Source organism: Pristiophorus japonicus, unplaced genomic scaffold (genome assembly GCF_044704955.1).
Source record: "Pristiophorus japonicus isolate sPriJap1 unplaced genomic scaffold, sPriJap1.hap1 HAP1_SCAFFOLD_579, whole genome shotgun sequence".
NCBI classification, from domain to species: domain Eukaryota; kingdom Metazoa; phylum Chordata; class Chondrichthyes; family Pristiophoridae; genus Pristiophorus; species Pristiophorus japonicus.
Window position 1 is genome coordinate 79,814 of NW_027254487.1, and position 18,711 is coordinate 98,524.

Consider the following 18,711-nt stretch of genomic DNA (forward strand, 5'->3'; position numbering starts at 1 on the left):
GTTCAGAATACCCATAGAATACAGTGTAGACGTGAACCCAGCCAGAGTCAGCACCTTCAGCAGAGGGAGGGGAACCAGTGAGTGTAGAACTGAACTCAGCCAGAGTCAGCACCTTCAGGGGAGGGAGGGGAACCAGTGAGTGTGGAATTGAACCCAGCCAGAGTCAGTACCTTCAGGGGAGGAAAAGAACAGCAAGAAGAAACAAATTATGGATATGGTGCGATGGGTTTGGGTTTCAGCTCCGGGAGGAGGGAGAGTGTGTGGGATGGGGATTTACAGCTTTGGGGGAACAAGAGAGGAAAGAATGTTTCGTAGAAACTAGAATTGTCTGTTCTAAATTTCTATCCTGCCCTTACAGAAGTGAGTTTTGTAAACTCCTTTTACAGGGTGTTAAAAGGGGAGGATTTATAGACAGGGAATTGGAACCAAACATCACGTCAAGATCTGACAGTCATTCGATGCATCAGGACCTGAATATTATCGGCCTTTGAATGTGGAAGGAGAAATGTTTGTCTGTTCTGTTTGGGAATAGATTTCAAACATCAATGTGATTGGAAAAGCATCGAGACACACACACCCGAGTGAGAGTGTTCCAGTGCACTGACTGTGGAAAGAGCTTTAACCAGTTACACAGCCTCAAAAAACATCGCACCATTCACAGTGGGTAGAAACCGGACACGTGTTCTGTATGTCGACGAGGCTTCAACTGATCATTCAACTTGGAGAGACACAAGGACATCCATACAATGGAGAAACCATGGGAATGTGGGGACTGTGGGAAGGGATTCAGTTACCCGCCTGAGCTGGAAATTCATCGACGCAGTCACACTGGGGAGAGGCCGTTCACCTGCTCCGTGTGTGGGAAGGGATTCAGTGATTCATCCACCCTGCTGACACACCAGCGAGTTCACACCGGGGAGAGGCCATTCACCTGCTCCGTGTGTGGGAAGGATTCAGTGATTCATCCACCCTGCTTACACACCAGCGAGTTCACACTGGGGAGAGGCCGTTCACCTGCTCTGAATGCGGGAAGCGATTCACTACATCATCCGACCTGCTGAGACACCAGCGCATTCACAAGTGACTGCAGGGTTTGTATTCTGCTGTGAATCACATCGGGACTGAACCGTGTTCATTCTGACAGTCGGGCTGTGTTTCCCCTGTAACTGGGCTGGAGTTTAATTTTCTGGATATCTGACAAATAAATCAGCTTTGGTTCCAACACAGTGTGTGTCCATTCCTTGATTTCTCCAATATGAGAGGAGAATAATTGTTGTTCTGTTACCAACTGTTCCTTTTTTGGAACTTTACTCCTTCATTTAACAAAGACCTGTCCTTATGTAGCACCTCACATGACCTCAGGATGTCCCAAAGTGCTTTACAGCCAATAAAGTACAACAACATCAAAGTACATTTGAAGTGCATTCACTGTTGTAGTATAGGAAATGCAGCAGATGATTTGAACAGCAAGCTGCCATGAACAGCAATGGCCATATAATCTGTTTGAGTGATATTGGTTGAGAGCTGATGGGGCATCGGTTGAATGACTCATCTGAAAGATGGCTACACTGACAGTGCAGCAATCCTGTGCTGTACCTGCCCTGGGAGTGTTTGATGAGACAGCGTAGAGGGAGCTTTACGCTGTATCTAACCCGTGCTGTACCTGACTGGAGAGTGTTTGATGAGACAATGTAGAGGGCGCTTTACTCTGTATCTAACCCGTGCTGTACCTGACTGGAGAGTGTTTATAGCGGACACTAGATGCTCAGAATACCTCATTCCCCGCCGCTGACATCCATCATCTCGATGAGAAAAAAATTTAACCCAAAGATAAGAGAAACCCATCAGTTCCTCCCCTGGACACAGATCCGGAGGGACAGTGAGTGTCCCGAACATTGTTGTACATTGTGCTCGATAGTTCCTCCCTGGGTCTCAGCCTTTTGGTGATCATTTGAATTTGATGCCCTCGAGTTACTGACTCATCGACTGGTGGAAATAGTTTATACCCATTTACCTGATCAAACTTTGAACACCTCCCTCAAATCTCCAATTCCTCTTTGTTCTAATGAAAAGAGCCCCAGTTTCTCCAATCTCCTCTGATAACTAAAGCCTCTCTTCCCTGGTACCATCTCAGTCAATCTCTCTGCAACTTCTCCATGGCCTCGACATCCTTCCTGGTGTCAGATCCCCAAAACCTGACAATATTCGAACAGTAGCCTAACCAATGATTTGTGCAGCTTTACATGCCCTCTGCCCTTTTGTACTCCACACCCCTATTTATAAAACCTTGGATCCCATGTGCTGTTTAACCACTTTATCAACTTATCCTCCTACTTTTAAAGATTTGTCTAACTGAAGACCTTGTAGGTTTTAGAGATATTAACATAACATGACTAAAACACATTGACATAAACTGGCTGATATAATGTGCATCATGGGAAAGAGAAGTTTAGTCTGAGTTAGAAACTCAAACAATCGATTCACTGCAGACAGGTCACCATGGCAACACTGATAAGACATTCCATTCACTGAACCCACTGTTGCAATCTGTAATCAGATCAGGGGAAAGAACAGGGTTTGTCTGTTAGTAACCACAATGTAAGCTTAAACCAGAGTGAGTAACACAATAGATTAGATTATAACGTGTTTTGTTTAGACCTATAATTATGAAACTATAATAACAACTAACAGCAGGCAGGGGAGTTTAGGGATATTGAGAAAATTACTGAAGAAAAGTAACTGCTGGGAACCAGGGAAAGTGTCCTTGTAAATCACAAATTAGAGAAGTTCCAGCTGCCTTTTCCTCGCTTCCTGCCAAAACCCAGCAGAGAAGACAAAGAAGAGTCCGGTGCCAGAGGTGGATCAGTGCAGGGTATAAAAGTGAGGGGAGACTGATGTAAGGGGGCAGTCAGGACTGGAGACACCGGAGATCAAGCTCAGGGCATCCAGCGGGCTGACCTAGTGTCAGTTACTGTGGATACGCGGGAATTGTATCTTTACTCTGATGTGGTAGAGCACAGAGGATCTGCTCAAATTATAGTTCTTAAGATATTAAAGTTGCTAATAATGCTTGAATATATTTAAGGTGGAGATACAGAGTTTTGAAAGATAAGGGAGTGAAGGGTTATGGGGAGCGGGCAGGGAAGTGGAGTTGAGGCCAGGATCAGATCAGCCATGATCTTATTGAATGGCAGAGCGGACTCGAGGAGCCAGATGGCCTACTCCTGCTCCTATTTCTTATGTTCTTGTGTTCTAACACTAGACTCTCAATCCTTAATAAGACAAGGAATTAGCTAGAATCTTACAACCCTAAATCTCGCTGCTTCTCTACTCCATTGAAAGTTTTACCATTTAATTTACATTTCCTCCCATTTTCTTCCTCCCAAAACCTATCGCAGCACATTTCTCTGCATTAAATTTCATTTCACATCTACCTGCCCCAATTACTAACCTGTGTATTGACAATGAAGGCACTTAAAGTCCTCTTCACAGTTGGCCATGGGCCCTTTTTGGCATTCCCTGGAGATTTTGATCATGTGCCCCATATACCCAAGCCCAGATGACAGAATAGCCTAACTCCCAGGCCTTAGCCATAACCCCTAAACCCAATCCTAGTTCTCAGACCTTAACAATAAACACTAAAACTAGTCCCAAACCTTAACAGAGAATCCAATTTACCAAAAAGAAGAAACCAGAACAGAAAGAATCATACTCTTAATTAAAATAATTTAAAACAACAAAAATAACTAATCTGAACTCCAGACCCTAACTCTCATAAACCTAAACCTAAAACTTGCAACCTTTAAATCTATACTCCAGCCCCAAAACCTAACCCGAACTCCAGACCCTAACTCTCATAAATCTAAACCTAAAACTTGTAAACACAGACCCCAGCCCCAAAACTAAACCCTAACCCAGGACCCTAACCCCCCTAAAATCTAACGCCAACATAAAACATAACAGTCCAGACCCCAACCCCAAAACCCCAACCCTAACTCTGGATCCTAAACCCCGGAAACTGAAACCTGAACAGCCCACACCACAGCTCGCAAACCCAATCCTAACCGCAGACCCTAGACCCCCCCCCCCTAAGACTGAACCCTAACCTAAAACATATTAATGCAGACCCTAACCCCAAGACCCAACTCTAAATGCCCCTACATCAACCCCCGGCCCTTCCCTATTGCTCAAGGAAACAGGAACTAAACAGAAATGTGTGTAAAACAGAGGCCTAAACTGCCCTCCCCCCGAGCAGACCAGGAAACAGAAGGGTGTACAACAATCGGGGACAACAGATGACGTAGGGAACCAAACTGAAAATAAAACAAAACACTGGATTCAACGAAGATGATAATAACAAAAACATCACAGAACTAACCCACAAACTGTAACATAACCAAAAAAAGCACAAAACAAAAAACCAAAAAATTTTAATTAAAAAAAATAATTTATTAAAATCAAAAATTTACAGGACGTAAGGGGAAAATGGGGTAAAAGACTTAAAAGAAACAAACTGTCAGTAAATCAAAACATTAGACCCCCACAAAAAACAAACAAACCCGAAACAGGACATTCAACCAGGTGAGTCATCACACAAACACAAACACAACAAAAACCAGAACAGAAAGAATCATACTCTTAATTAAAATAATTTAAAACAACAAAAATAACTAATCTGAACTCCAGACCCTAACTCTCATAAACCTAAAGCTAAAACTTGCAACCTTTAAATCTATACCTAACAAACAGAGAGGACCACTGAGCACACAGAGACAACACACCAGGAGTATAAACAAGAACCATAACACCAAACAAAGCTCACAATTAACACCTCATCCCAGTCCTTCTCATTCCGACTGACCTGGTGGAAGTTAGGGAGCTCTAAACCCTCCATAACCTCTCACTGTAAGGTTATCAATCTGATATCCTCTGACCCTTGAACCCCCCCGACCGACCCACTTGCTTTTCCTGGTCTCTGATGAAGCCCCAGAAATTAGGCCTATAGACTACAATCAGCAACCTAGACGATGGATCATGAAGTGAATATAAATCCCACCCCCCGCCCCCGAAAAACCCCCACCTTACTTTTCTCCCCCCACCCTTAGAAGACTTCTTCCTCACTTTCTCCACACTTTCAACCCACCGTGCTGGTCTTTTTCTTTTAAAAAAGCCTATGTCTCATTTCCCTCCGTTCTTAACAAAAAATGTTCTCCGTACCAGCTCTAATTGTACTGCTATTTAGAACTAGTAGGATAAGTGTTTGCTGCGGGACTGTGATTTCTCTGCTCCCCCTCCCCCACCCTACCCAATACTATTGCCATCGAACCGCTACGTGAACACACATCTCGAGTGTCACCTCGAGTCTCATTGCCAAGAGCATGCAGAAATCAAGCGCAGGCAGCAGAAGGAGCGTGCGGCAAACCAGTCCCACCTGTGACAGAGACTGTAATTCTCGTATTGGAATATTCATCATAGGCAGTCCTTCGGAATTGAGGAAGACTTGCTTCCACTCTTAAAATGAGTCCTTAGGTGGCTGAACAGTCCAATACGAGAACCACAGTACCTGTCACAGGTGGGAGAGATAGTTGTTGAGAGAAAGGGTGGGTGGGACAAATTTGCCGCACGCTCTTTCCGCTGCCTGCGCTTGATTTCTGCTTGCTCTCGGCGACAAGACTCGAGGTGCTCAGTGCCCTCCCGGATGCACTTCCTCCACTTAGGGCAGTCTTTGGCCAGGGACTCCCAGGTGTCGGTGGGGATGTTGCACTTTATCAGGATGTCCTTGCAACGTTTCCTCTGCCCAATTTTGGCTTGTTTGCCGTGAAGGAGTTCCGAGTAGAGCGCTTGCTTTGGGAGTCTCATGTCGGGCATACAAATAATGTGGCCTGCCCAGTGGAACTGATCAAATGTGGTGAGTGCTTTGATGTTGGCCTGGTCAAGGACGCTAATGTTGGTGCATTTGTCCTCCCAGGGGATTTGTAGGATTTTGCGGATCCTCGACTATTCAGTCAGCTGAGAATTCACTTTTAGAGTGGAAGCAAGTCTCCCTCGATTCCCAGGGACTGCCTTGATGATGACACACACAAGATTTATGAAAGTAAATTTAAAAACAATCAAAGGAAAAAGTGCTTCCTAAATTCTCCCTCCCCCCACTCCCCCCACGTGATCCTCCAACGTGGCAAGGACCCTGATCAACCCGCTAAGACCATAAAAGGACATAACCCCCCTTCCCCATCCTACAACTGAATTACTCATTAAAACAATCCTCACTCAAAAACAGACATTGTTAAAATAAATCAAAAAATAACAAAAAACAATGAATAACATGTAAAATCTTAAAAATAAAAATCAGCACATCAAAGTACATAAATCAATCTTCCTGAAAGAAGATAATAGCAACTTAAAATCAACCACCTTCAAAATCCGGAGACCAATCCCTTCCCCGGGAACAAGAAGACCTCCGCTCCAACCCTCCTCCTCGGCCGCATGTTAAAACCAGCCCGAGGCTTTTAATCATCTCGAGGCCCAAAAATAACTAAAAACGAATTGACCTGACTACTCGATCCCTAAAAGCCACAAAAATTAAAGAGTCCACAACGCCACACAATCTAACCGAGAACCTCCACACACAACCTAACCGAGACCCCCCCCACACAAACTAACCATGACCCTCCCCACACAACCTAACCGAGACCCCCCCCACACAAACTAACCATGACCCTCCCCACACACAGCCTAACCGAGACCCACCCCACACAAACTAACCATGACCCTCCCCACACACAACCTAACCGAGACCCCCCCCACACAAACTAACCATGACCCTCCCCACACACAACCTAACCGAGACCCCCCACACACAACCTAATCGTGACCCCTCGCCCCCCACACACAACCGAACCGTGACCCCTCCCCCCCACACACAACCTAACCGAGACCCCCCCCACACATAACCTAACCGAGACCCCCCCCACACACAACCTAACCGAGACCCCCCCACACACAATTTAACCGAGACTCCCCAACACACAATTTAACCGAGACCCCCCCTACACACAAGCTAACTGAGACCACCGCCCACACACAACCGAACCGAGACCACCCCCCACACACAACCTAACCGAGACTCCCCCCCCACACACAACCTAACCGAGACTCCCCCCCCACACACAACCTAACCGAGACCCTCCCACACACAACCTAACCGAGACCCCCCCCACACACAACCTAACCGTGACCCTCCCCACAAAACCTAACCGTGACCCCCCCACACAAGACCTAACCGTGACCCCCACACACACAACCTAACCGAGACCCCCCCACACAACCTAACCGAGACCCCCCACACAACCTAACCGAGACCCCCCACACAAGCTAACCGAGACCCCCACCACAACACACAACGTAACCGAGACCCCTCCCCACACACAACCTAACCGAGACCCCCCCATACAATCTAACCGAGACCCCCTACACAAGCTAACCGAGACCCCCACCCCAACACACAACGTAACCGAGACCCCTCCCCACACACAACCTAACTGAGACCCCCCCATACAACCTAACCGAGACCCCCCCACACAAGCTAACCGAGACCCCCACCCCAACACACAATGTAACCGAGACCCCTCCCCACACACAACCTACCCGAGAACCCCCCCCACACACACAACCTAACCGAGAAACCCACACACAACCTGCCCGAGACCCCCACCCCAACACACAACCTAACCGTGACCCTCCCCCACACACACAACCTAACTGAGACCTCGCAGCAAGATACAATTGAACAAAAACAAAAATAATTTTTTTTCCAAAATATTAAATCGGAGCTCCCAGCAAAACAAACGGAGGTCATCATCATCATCGGCAGTCCCTCGGAATCGAGGAAGACTTGTTCCACTCTAAAATTCTAAAAGGACAAAGGGTGTTAAAAAAACAAGCCTGAAGGCTTTGTGTCTTAATGCAAGGAGTATCCGTAATAAGGTGGATGAATTAACTGTGCAAATAGATGTTAACAAATATGATGTGATTGGGATTACGGAGACGTGGCTCCAGGATGATCAGGGCTGGGAACTCAACATCCAGGGGTATTCAACATTCAGGAAAGATAGAATAAAAGGAAAAGGAGGTGGGGTAGCATTGCTGGTTAAGGAGGAAATTAAGGCAATAGTTCGGAAGGACATTAGCTTGGATGATATGGAATCTATATGGGTAGAGCTGCAGAATACCAAAGGGCTAAAAACGTTAGTGGGAGTTGTGTACAGACCTCCAAACAGTAGTAGTGATGTTGGGGAGGGCATCAAACATGAAATTAGGGGTGCGTGCAATAAAGGTGCAGCAGTTATAATGGGTGACTTTAATATGCACATAGATTGGGTTAACCAAACTGGAAGCAATATGTTGGAGGAGGATTTCCTGGAGTGCATAAGGGATGGTTTTTAGACCAATATGTCGAGGAATCAACTAGGGGGGAGGCCATCTTAGACTGGGTGTTGTGTAATGAGAGAGGATTAATTAGCAATCTCGTTGTGCGAGACCCCTTGGGGAAGAGTGACCATAATATGGTGGAATTTTGCATTAGGATGGAGAATGAAACAGTTAATTCAGAGACCATGGTCCAGAACTTAAAGAAGGGTAACTTTGAAGGTATGAGGCGTGAATTGGCTAGGATAGATTGGCGAATGATACTGAAGGGGTTGACTGTGGATGGGCAATGGCAGACATTTGGAGACCGCATGGATGAACTACAACAATTGTACATTCCTGTCTGGCGTAAAAATAAAAAAGGGAAGGTGGCTCAACCGTGGCTATCAAGGGAAATCAGGGCTAGTATTAAAGCGAAGGAAGTGGCATACAAATTGGCCAGAAATAGCAGCGAACCCGGGGACTGGGAGAAATTTAGAACTCAGCAGAGGAGGACAAAGCGTTTGATTAGGGCAGGGAAAATGGAGTACGAGAAGAAGCTTGCAGGGAACATTAAGACGGATTGCAAAAGTTTCTACAGATATGTAAAGAGAAAAAGGTTAGTAAAGACAAACGTAGGTCCCCTGCAGTCAGAATCAGGGGAAGTCATAACGGGGAACAAAGAAATGGCGGACCAATTGAACAAGTACTTTGGTTCGGTATTCACTGAGGAGGACACAAACAACCTTCCGGATATAAAAGGGGTCGGAGGGTCTAGTAAGGAGGAGGAACTGAGGGAAATCCTTATTAGTCGGGAAATTGTGTTGGGGAAATTAATGGGATTGAAGGCCGATAAATCCCCAGGGCCTGATGGACTGTCTCCCAGAGTACTTAAGGAGGTGGCCTTGGAAATAGTGGATGCATTGACAGTCATTTTCTAACATTCCATTGACTCTGGATCAGTTCCTATGGAGTGGAGGGTAGCCAATGTAACCCCACTTTTTAAAAAAGGAGGGAGAGAGATAACAGGGAATTATAGACCGGTCAGCCTGACAGCGGTAGTGGGTAAAATGATGGAATCAATTATTAAGGATGTCATAGCAGTGCATTTGGAAAGAGGTGATATGATAGGTCCAAGTCAGCATGGATTTGTGAAAGGGAAATCATGTTTGACAAATCTTCTGGAATTTTTTGAGGATGTTTCCAGTAGAGTGGACAAGGGAGAACCAGTTGATGTGGTATATTTGGACTTTCAGAAGGCTTTCGACAAGGTACCACACAAGAGATTAATGTGCAAAGTTAAAGCACATGGGATTGGGGGTAGTGTGCTGACATGGATTGAGAACTGGTTGTCAGACAGGAAGCAAAGAGTAGGAGTAAATGGGTACTTTTCAGAATGGCAGGCAGTGACTAGTGGGGTACCGCAAGGTTCTGTGCTGGGACCCCAGCTGTTTACACTGTATATTAATGATTTAGATGAGAGGATTAAATGTAGTATCTCCAAATTTGCGGATGACACTAAGTTGGGTGGCAGTGTGAGCTGCGAGGAGGATGCTATGAGGCTGCAGAGCGACTTGGATAGGTTAGGTGAGTGGGCAAATGCATGGCATATGAAGTATAATGTGGATAAATGTGAGGTTATCCACTTTGGTGGTAAAAACAGAGAGACAGACTATTATCTGAATGGTGACAGATTAGGAAAAGGGGAGGTGCAATGAGACCTGGGTGTCATGGTACATCAGTCATTGAAGGTTGGCATGCAGGTACAGCAGGCAGTTAAGAAAGCAAATGGCATGTTGGCCTTCATGGCGAGGGGATTTGAGTACAGGGGCAGGGAGGTGTTGCTACAGTTGTACAGGGCCTTGGTGAGGCCACACCTGGAGTATTGTGTACAGTTTTGGTCTCCTAACCTGAGGAAGGACATTCTTGCTATTGAAGGAGTGCAGCGAAGGTTCACCAGACTGATTCCCGGGATGGCGGGACTGACCTATCAAGAAAGACTGGATCAACTGGGCTTGTATTCACTGGAGTTCAGAAGAATGAGAGGGGACCTCATAGAAACGTTTAAAATTCTGACGGGGTTAGACAGGTTAGATGCAGGAAGAATGTTCCCAATGTTGGGGAAGTCCAGAACCAGGGGACACAGTCTAAGGATAAGGGGTAAGCCATTTAGGACCGAGATGAGGAGGAATTTCTTCACCCAGAGAGTGGTGAACCTGTGGAATTCTCTACCACAGAAAGTTGTTGAGGCCAATTCACTAAATATATTCAAAAAGGAGTTAGATGGAGTCCTTACTACTAGGGGAATCAAGGGGTATGGTGAGAAAGCAGGAATGGGGTACTGAAGTTGCATGTTCAGCCATGAACTCATTGAATGGCGGTGCAGGCTAGAAGGGCCGAATGGCCTACTTCTGCACCTAGTTTCTATGTTTCTATGTTTCTATGTAAAAGTGATTTCTCAGGTGACTGAACAGTCCAGTACGAGAACCACAGACTCTCTCACAGGTGGGACAGAGAGTCGTTGAGGGAAAGGGTGGGTGGAACTGGTTTGCCACACGCTCGTTCCACTGCCTGCGCTTGATTTCTGCTTGCTCTCGGCACCCTCCAGGATGCACTTCCTCCACTTAGGGCGTTCGTTGGCCAGGGACTTCCAGATGTCAGAGGGAATGTTGCACTTTATCAGGGAAGCTTTGAGGGTGTTCTTGTAACGTTTCCTCTGCCCACCTTTGGCTCGTTTGCCATGAAGGAGCTCCGAGTAGAGCGCTTGCTTTGGGAGTCTTGTGTCTGGCATGTGGACAATGTGGCCTGCCCAGCGGAGCTGGTCGAGTGTGGTCAGTGCTTCAATGTTGTGAATGTTGGCCTGATCGAGGACGCTAACATTGGTGCGTCTGTCCTCCCAGGGGATTTGTAGGATCTTCGGGAGACATCATTGGTGGTATTTCTCCAGCGATTTGAGGTGTCTACTGTACATGGTCTATGTCTCTGAGCCATGCAGGAGGATGGGTATTACTACAGCCCTGTAGACCATGAGTTTGGTGGTAGGTTTGAGGGCCTGGTCTTCAAACATTCTTTTCCTCAGCCACCGCTCGCTCCAACCCCGTTAAATAAACAATGGACTCGCTCTCCAAAACCAAAAAACTTTAGCAAACCCACCAAATCCCCCCGCCCTCCCCACCCATGTAACCAAAACTTAATCCACAAATTCACAAATGTTTAAATGAATAAAATGGGAAGACACAGACTCAGGAACATGTGGCACCACACTGTGACCAATCAGCATTCTGCCCAACAGCAGCAACAAGTCTCCGTTTCCAACAGACTGATTCCACAGGATCCTTGAACAGCTTAAATAATAACAATAATTCCCCAATTAATATCCCTAACTTAAAACACCAGTAATAATATTATTAATAAATCCAAATAATACAATTGGCTTACTTACAATTAATAAGTTACCTAACTCCACAAATATCAATTGAATACATAGTAAGGAACTAACATCCCAACGAATAACCAATTTTAACTGACAATCCTAACCCAACACCTCCCAAAGAGGGACTTTATATAAATACGATCCAATCTTCATCAATGTAATCTCTTGGTTAATCTCAATTTACCATCAATTTAATTGTTAATAAAACACTTCCATGAAAGTCCCAAAAGGAACATTACCCCACTGTGCCAAACAACAAAGGCCCTAACCCTAGAAATATAATGGTACACCAGTATCCAGAATAAAATTAGAACAACGCGTCAGTGTCCAGAACGACACACAAAGCCACAGCAACTCTGATACAGCAAATAATGGACAGGAGAATACCCAAACAACTAAAAAGAGGAAGCTAGAACAGAATGTATATTACCCATATTAACCCCACCCCAGATCAAATCTATATACAGAGCATTGCATCAGTGTCCAGAACGACACATAAAGCACAGTGGTCCAGACACAATAAACAGGGGGCATCAGAGAATTCAATTTACCAAAAAAGAAACTAGAACCTAAAGGATCATAATCTTAATCAAATTAATTCAAAATAATGAAAATAACTAAAGAGGATAAATGAAGGAACAAGGGCAAGAAAGCCTGAGTAGTAAACTCCAGAAAGCGTGAGCCGAACAAAAGTCGCAGTAAGGAATGCAAAATTACAAAGAGGTGATACCCCACTGCCCGAAACACCAACAACAAGCTCAAAAAACACTAACAGATTTGTCAAGTACAATTTTCCCTTCATAAATCCGTGTTGATTCTGCCCAATCCTGTTATTACTTCCGAAGTGCACTGTTACCACGTGCTTAATAATCGATTCTAGCATTTTCTCTACCACTGATTTCATGACTACCAGTACCGCACGGCTTAGATACAGAATAAATCTCACTCCATCCTATCCCAAGCACTACCAGGGTTGATACAGAGTAAACCACAGTCTACAATATCCCAGGGCACGTACAGCATGGGTTAGATACAGAGCAATCCCCACCGACTGACTGCTTAACCAGAAGGCAATGCAGCTCAGCAAGAACAGAGGTGACGGGTGAGCTTGACTTGTTGCGAGTTAGGGCATGAGCAGCCGAGTTTTGGATTAACTCTAGTTTATGTAGGGTAGAATGTGGGAGGAGTGCGTTGGAATAGTCATGTCTAGAGGTAACAAAGGCACGGATGAGGGCTTCAGCAGTGGATGAGCTGAGGCAATAGTGTGGACGGGCGATGTTCCAGAGGTGGAAATAAGCAATCTTCGTTATGCTACAGATATATGGTCACAAACTTATTTCAAGGTCAAGTATAACACCAAGGTTGCGAACAGTCTGGTTCAGCATCAGACAGAAGTTGGGGAGAGGGATGGAGTCAGTGGCTAGGGAACGGAGATTGTGACAATGGCTATTAGAATATTCCACAGGCTATCACATGCAAAATGTGCGGATGAGTTCTTTAAATTAAATCTGTTCCAAAACGGCTTAACTGATACAGAAATAACGGATTTCAAATCTTATGCAAGATAGTTCAATAAAGGGGTTGTTCAAAGGATTGCAGCTGAATGTAAAGTGGGACACTGCAGTTAAGTCTACTGCAACCACTCAAACGGAACAACTTTGAGGTTTGATATGATAGAAGGCGAACTAGGTGAGAAATGATATAAGTTAGAGTAAGAAAAAGCCCTAAACTGGAACAGTGGGTAACAGAACATCAACTAGTCTCCTCTGATTATGGAGAAATCAAATATTCGACACACTGTGTTTGAAACAAAGCTGATTTATTCAATATTTATGTCGGATATTAATCTCCAGCCCACATATACCGGTTATTGAGATCATCAGAAACAAAGTCTTACTGCCAGAATGAACATGGTTCAGTGACCAATGGAATCCCAGTAAATCATGTTCTGTTCAATAACATGGGCTTCCAATGGCGGTATTGTCACCCAGCATTCCCCGCGAGCAGAATGTGCCTCGCCCAGACTACAGGAGCTCAGTGCGCAGGCGCTGGTCCTGGCTGGGTTTGGAGCATGCGCAGTGCCTGTAATGGCGGAGAAGACACGTTTCGGACAGGCGCCTCAGAGTTGTGTTTTTCAGCGGGACGGAGCGGAGTAATGGACCAGCGGGGAGCCGGAGCGACTTCATAAACAACCGGTGCCCGCCGCAAACCCGGAATAAGAACCGAAATATCGCCGGTTGTAGTTTCGGGGCTTTCTCCCGGTCACAGGCTCAGGCTAACGGCGGCCATGTTTGTGCAGGAAGGCAGATTCAGCGCTCCGTCATCTTGGTTTAGTGAGTAGCCAGGCGCATGCGCGGCCATCTTGGTGCAGGAACAAAGTGAGTGATGTCAATGTCTGAAACAGAACCCAGCCAGAGTCAGCACCTTCAAGGGAGGGGAACCAGTGAGTGCAGAACTGAACCTAATCAGAGTCAGCACCCTCAGGAGAGGAGAGATCAAAGAACGAGTGAGTGCAGAACCGAACACAGGGAAGGAGAGGGGAGCCAGTGAGTGTGGAACTGACCCCAGCCAGAATCACCACACTCAGGGGAGAGGAACCAGTGAGTGTAGAACTGAATTCAGCCAGAGTCCACTTCTTTTGGAGAAGGAAGTGTACCAGTGAGTGTAGACCTGAACCCAGCCAGTATCTATACATTCTGGGGAGGAGGGGGATGGGGAATTAGTGAATGTAGACCTAAACCCAGCCTGAATTGGTGGTGTAAACTGTGTGTGGAGGAGAAACTGTCCAGAAATGTGCGATGGTTTGGATTTCAGCACAGCAGGAGGGACAATGTGTGGGACAGGGATTTACAGCTTTGGAAGAACGAGAGAGGAAAAAATGTTCCATGTAAACTAGATGTGTCTATTCTGAATTTCTGTCTTGTACTGACAGTGATGAGTTTTGTTATCTCCTTTTACAGCGTATTAGGAGGTGAGATTTTCAGACAGGAAGCACAAAACAAACATCGCATCAAGATCTGACAGGGGCAGTTGATTCATCAGGAGCTGAATATCATTGGCCTTTGAAAGTGGAAGGAGAAATGTTTGTCTGTTCTGTCTGTGGGAAAAGATTTCAATTATCATCCTGACTGGAAAGGTACCGAGACACACACACCCGAGTGAGTGTTCCAGTGCACTGACTGTGGAAAGAGCTCTAACCAGTTACACAGCCTGAAAAAAACATCACACCATTCAAAGCGCAGAGAAACTGTAAATGTGTTGCGTGAGTGGGCGAGGCTTCAACTGATTATCCAACCATGGATAGTCACAAGGATACCTGCACCACAGAGAAACCGTGGAAATGTGATGACTGTGGGAAGGTATTCAGATCACCATCTGAGCTGGAAATGCATCGACGCTGTCACACTGGGGAGAGGCCGTTCACCTGCTCTGAGTGTGGGAAGGGATTCACTCAGTCATCCAACTTGCTGACACACCGGCGAGTTCACACTGGGGAGAGGCCTTTCACCTGCTCTGAGTGTGGGAAGGCATTCACTGAGTCATCCAGCCTGCTGACGCACCAGCGAATTCACACTGGGGAGAGGCCATTCACCTGCTCTGAGTGTGGGAAGGGATTCACTGCATCATCCGACCTGCTGAAACACCAACGTGTTCACACTGGGGAGAGACCGTTCACCTGCTTTCAGTGTGGGAAGCGATTCACTGAGCAATCCAACCTACTGAAACACCAGCGAGTTCACACTGGGGAGAGGCCGTTCGCCTGCTCAGAGTGTGGGAAAGGATTCACTCAGTCATCCACCCTGCTGAGACACCAGCGAGTTCACACTGGGGAGAGGCCGTTCACCTGCTCTGAATGTGGGAACGGATTCACTCAATCATCCACACTGCTGACACACCAGCGAGTTCACACTGGGGAGAGGCCGTTCACCTGCTCAGTGTGTGGGAAGGGTTTCACTCAGTCATCCACCCTGCTGAGACACCAGCGACTTCACAAGTGACTACAGGGGTGGGATTCTGCTGTTATTGCTGCTTTTCATCACATCCCGACTGAACCATGTTCATGTATCATTAAGTTGTTGAGGCTAATTCACTAAATATATTCAAAAAGGAGTTAGATGTAGTCCTTACTACTAGGGGGATCAAGGGGTATGGCGAGAAAGCAGGAATGGGGTACTGAAGTTGCATGTTCAGCCATGAACTCATTGAATGGCGGTGCAGGCTAGAAGGGCCGAATGGCCTACTCCTGCACCAATTTTCTATGTTTCATTTTGACATTTGGGGTTTATTTCTGCCGATGTTAATAACCCTATAACTGGGCTGGACTTTAATATTCTGGATATATTGCTGATTGTGTTCTTGGGGCTGCAATGTCCACTTGAGAAATGCTGTGTGTTAGCTTTCCCCTTAATTCAGCAACTCTCAACAGAAATTTAGTTTGCAATTAAATTATGAACTTTTACTTTAATTCTAAATTGATCTTTGGTACAAAATCTACAATTGTGTCAAAGTTTCCACTGAATAAAATCTCCAATTAAAAAGAGCTTGCTGACAATTCTTACTGACTTGCACATTACACACAGTGGCCCCTCCATTATCCACCAGAAAGAAGGGGAATGGGAATTGGTGGGGAATCAGTGTCCCTAAATGTTGCCCCTCCCGTCTGGTGTAGCAATCCCCTTGGCACGGGAATAGAGACAAGTCCAGACCAAAACTGTGCGCAATACTCCAGTTGTAGCAGGACTTCCCTACTTTTATACTCCATCCCCCTTGCAATAAAGGCCAGCATTCCATTTGCCTTCCTGATTACTTGCTGTACTTGCATGCTAACTTTTTGAGTTTCATGTACAAGAACCTCCAGATCCCTCTGTACTACAGCATTTTGTAATTGTCCCCATTTAAATAATGATTTGCTTTTTTATTTTTCCTACCAAAAGGGATAACCTGACATTTTACCACATTATAGTCCATCTGCCAGATTTTTGCCCACTCAGAGCCTATCTATGTCACCTTGTAGATTCTTTGCGTCCTCCTCACAACCTATCTTTGTATCATCAGCAAATTTGACTATGTTACACTCGGCCCCTTCAGCCAAGTTATTTATATTAGTTGTAAATAGTTGAGTACCCAACACTGATCCCTGCGGCACCCCACTAGTTACAGTTTGCCAAGCTGAATATGATCCATTTATCCTGACTCTCTGTCAGTTTTCTGTTAGTTTGCCAATCATCTATCCATGCTGATATATTACCCCCAACCCTGTGAACTCTTAGTTTGTGAAGTAACGTTTTGTGTGGCACCATATGGTATGCTTTCTGGAAATCCAAATATATGACATCAACTGGTTCTCCTTTATCCACTTTGCTTGTTACATCCTCAAATAATTCCAGGAAATTTGTCAAACATGATTTTCCTTTCACGAAACCATGCTGACTCTGCTTGACTGCAATATAATTTCCTAAATGTCCTGCTACTACTTCCTTAATGATAGACTCCAGTATTTTCCGAATGACAGATGGTAGGCTAACTGGTCTATAGTTTCCTGCTTTCTGTCTCCCTCGTTTCTTAATTAGGGATGTACATTTGCGGTTTTCCAGTCCGCTGGGATCTCTCCAGAATTCAGGGAATTTTGGTAGATTACAACCGATGCATCCACTATCTCTGCAGCCACTTCTTTAAAGACCCTAGGATGCATGTCATCGTGTCCAGGAGACTTGTCCACCTTTAGTCCCATTAGTTTGATTAGTACTTAATCTCTAGTGACAGTGACTGTTTTAAGTTACCCCCCCCCCCTCCCCCGCATTAGCTCCTTGATTATCAACTGTTGGGATGTTTTTAGTATCCTCTACCGTGAAGACCGATACAAAATATTTGTTCAAAGTCTCTGCCATTTCCGTGTTTCCCGTTATTAATTCTCCAGTCTCATCTTCTAAGGGACCAATGTTTATTTTAGCAACTCGTTTCCATTTTATATACCTGTCGAAGCTTTTACTGTCTGTTTTTATATTTCTTGTTAGTTTGCTCCATCTGCTATCTTCTCTGTCTTTATCATTTTTTAGTCGTCCTTTGCTGGTTTCTAAAAATTTCCTAATCCTCTGGCCTTCCACTGTCCTTTGCAACATTACATGCCTTTTTTCAATTTGACACCATCCTTTACTTCCTTAGTTAGCCAGGGATGGTTCATCCTTCTCTTAGCATCTTTATTTCTCACTTGAATAAATCTTTGCTGAGAGTTATGTAATATCTCCTTAAATGTTTGCCATTGTGTTTCTACAGTCTTACTCTTGAACATATTTTCCCAATCCACTTGGTGTCAGTGACAAGTGTCGATTTATATCACATGGGAGGAGATTGGTGTCAGTGACTGTGGTGTTGGTTCAACCTTCTTTGACCTGACCAAGGCCTTTGACACTGTTAAACGTGAGGGATTATGGAGAATAATCTACAAATTCAGCTGTCCATATGCCCAATAGGAGACTCCCAAAGTAAGCGCTCTACTCGGAGCTTCGACCCGGCAGGGACAATGGGTGGGCGGGGCTTCAGGATGTCTGTCAGTTTGATTGGACACATGTTTGTGCCCAGGTCAGTGGCCCCTGAAAGGGAACCTTGTGCTGATTGTTGTCTGATGTCCCTGGGCCAGCCCGGGCTCACCCTATTGCGCTAGCCTGGTCTCACCCTGTTGGGTCAGCCCGAGCTCACCCTGTTGGGTCAGCCCGAGCTCACCCTGTTGGGTCAGCCCGAGCTCACCCTATTGGGTCAGCCCGAGCTCACCCTATTGGGCCAGTCCGGGCTCACGCTATTGGGCCAGCCCAGGCTCACGCTATTGGGCCAGCCCAGGTTCACCCTATTGGGCCAGTCCGGGCTCACCCTATTGGGCC

The 18,711-nt window shown here is 45.7% G+C and overlaps 1 protein-coding gene across 1 annotated transcript; it reads left to right on the forward strand.

Annotated features, from left to right (window-relative positions):
* Positions 1–13,942: 13,942 nt before the first annotated feature.
* Positions 13,943–15,834, forward strand: LOC139254800 (zinc finger protein 154-like). Its single transcript, XM_070873823.1, has 2 exons — positions 13,943–14,169; positions 14,797–15,834. Exon 2 carries the CDS (start codon positions 15,133–15,135, stop codon positions 15,832–15,834), a length of 702 nt encoding a protein of 233 aa, XP_070729924.1. The 5' UTR covers positions 13,943–14,169; positions 14,797–15,132.
* The last annotated feature ends 2,877 nt before the right edge of the window (positions 15,835–18,711 follow it).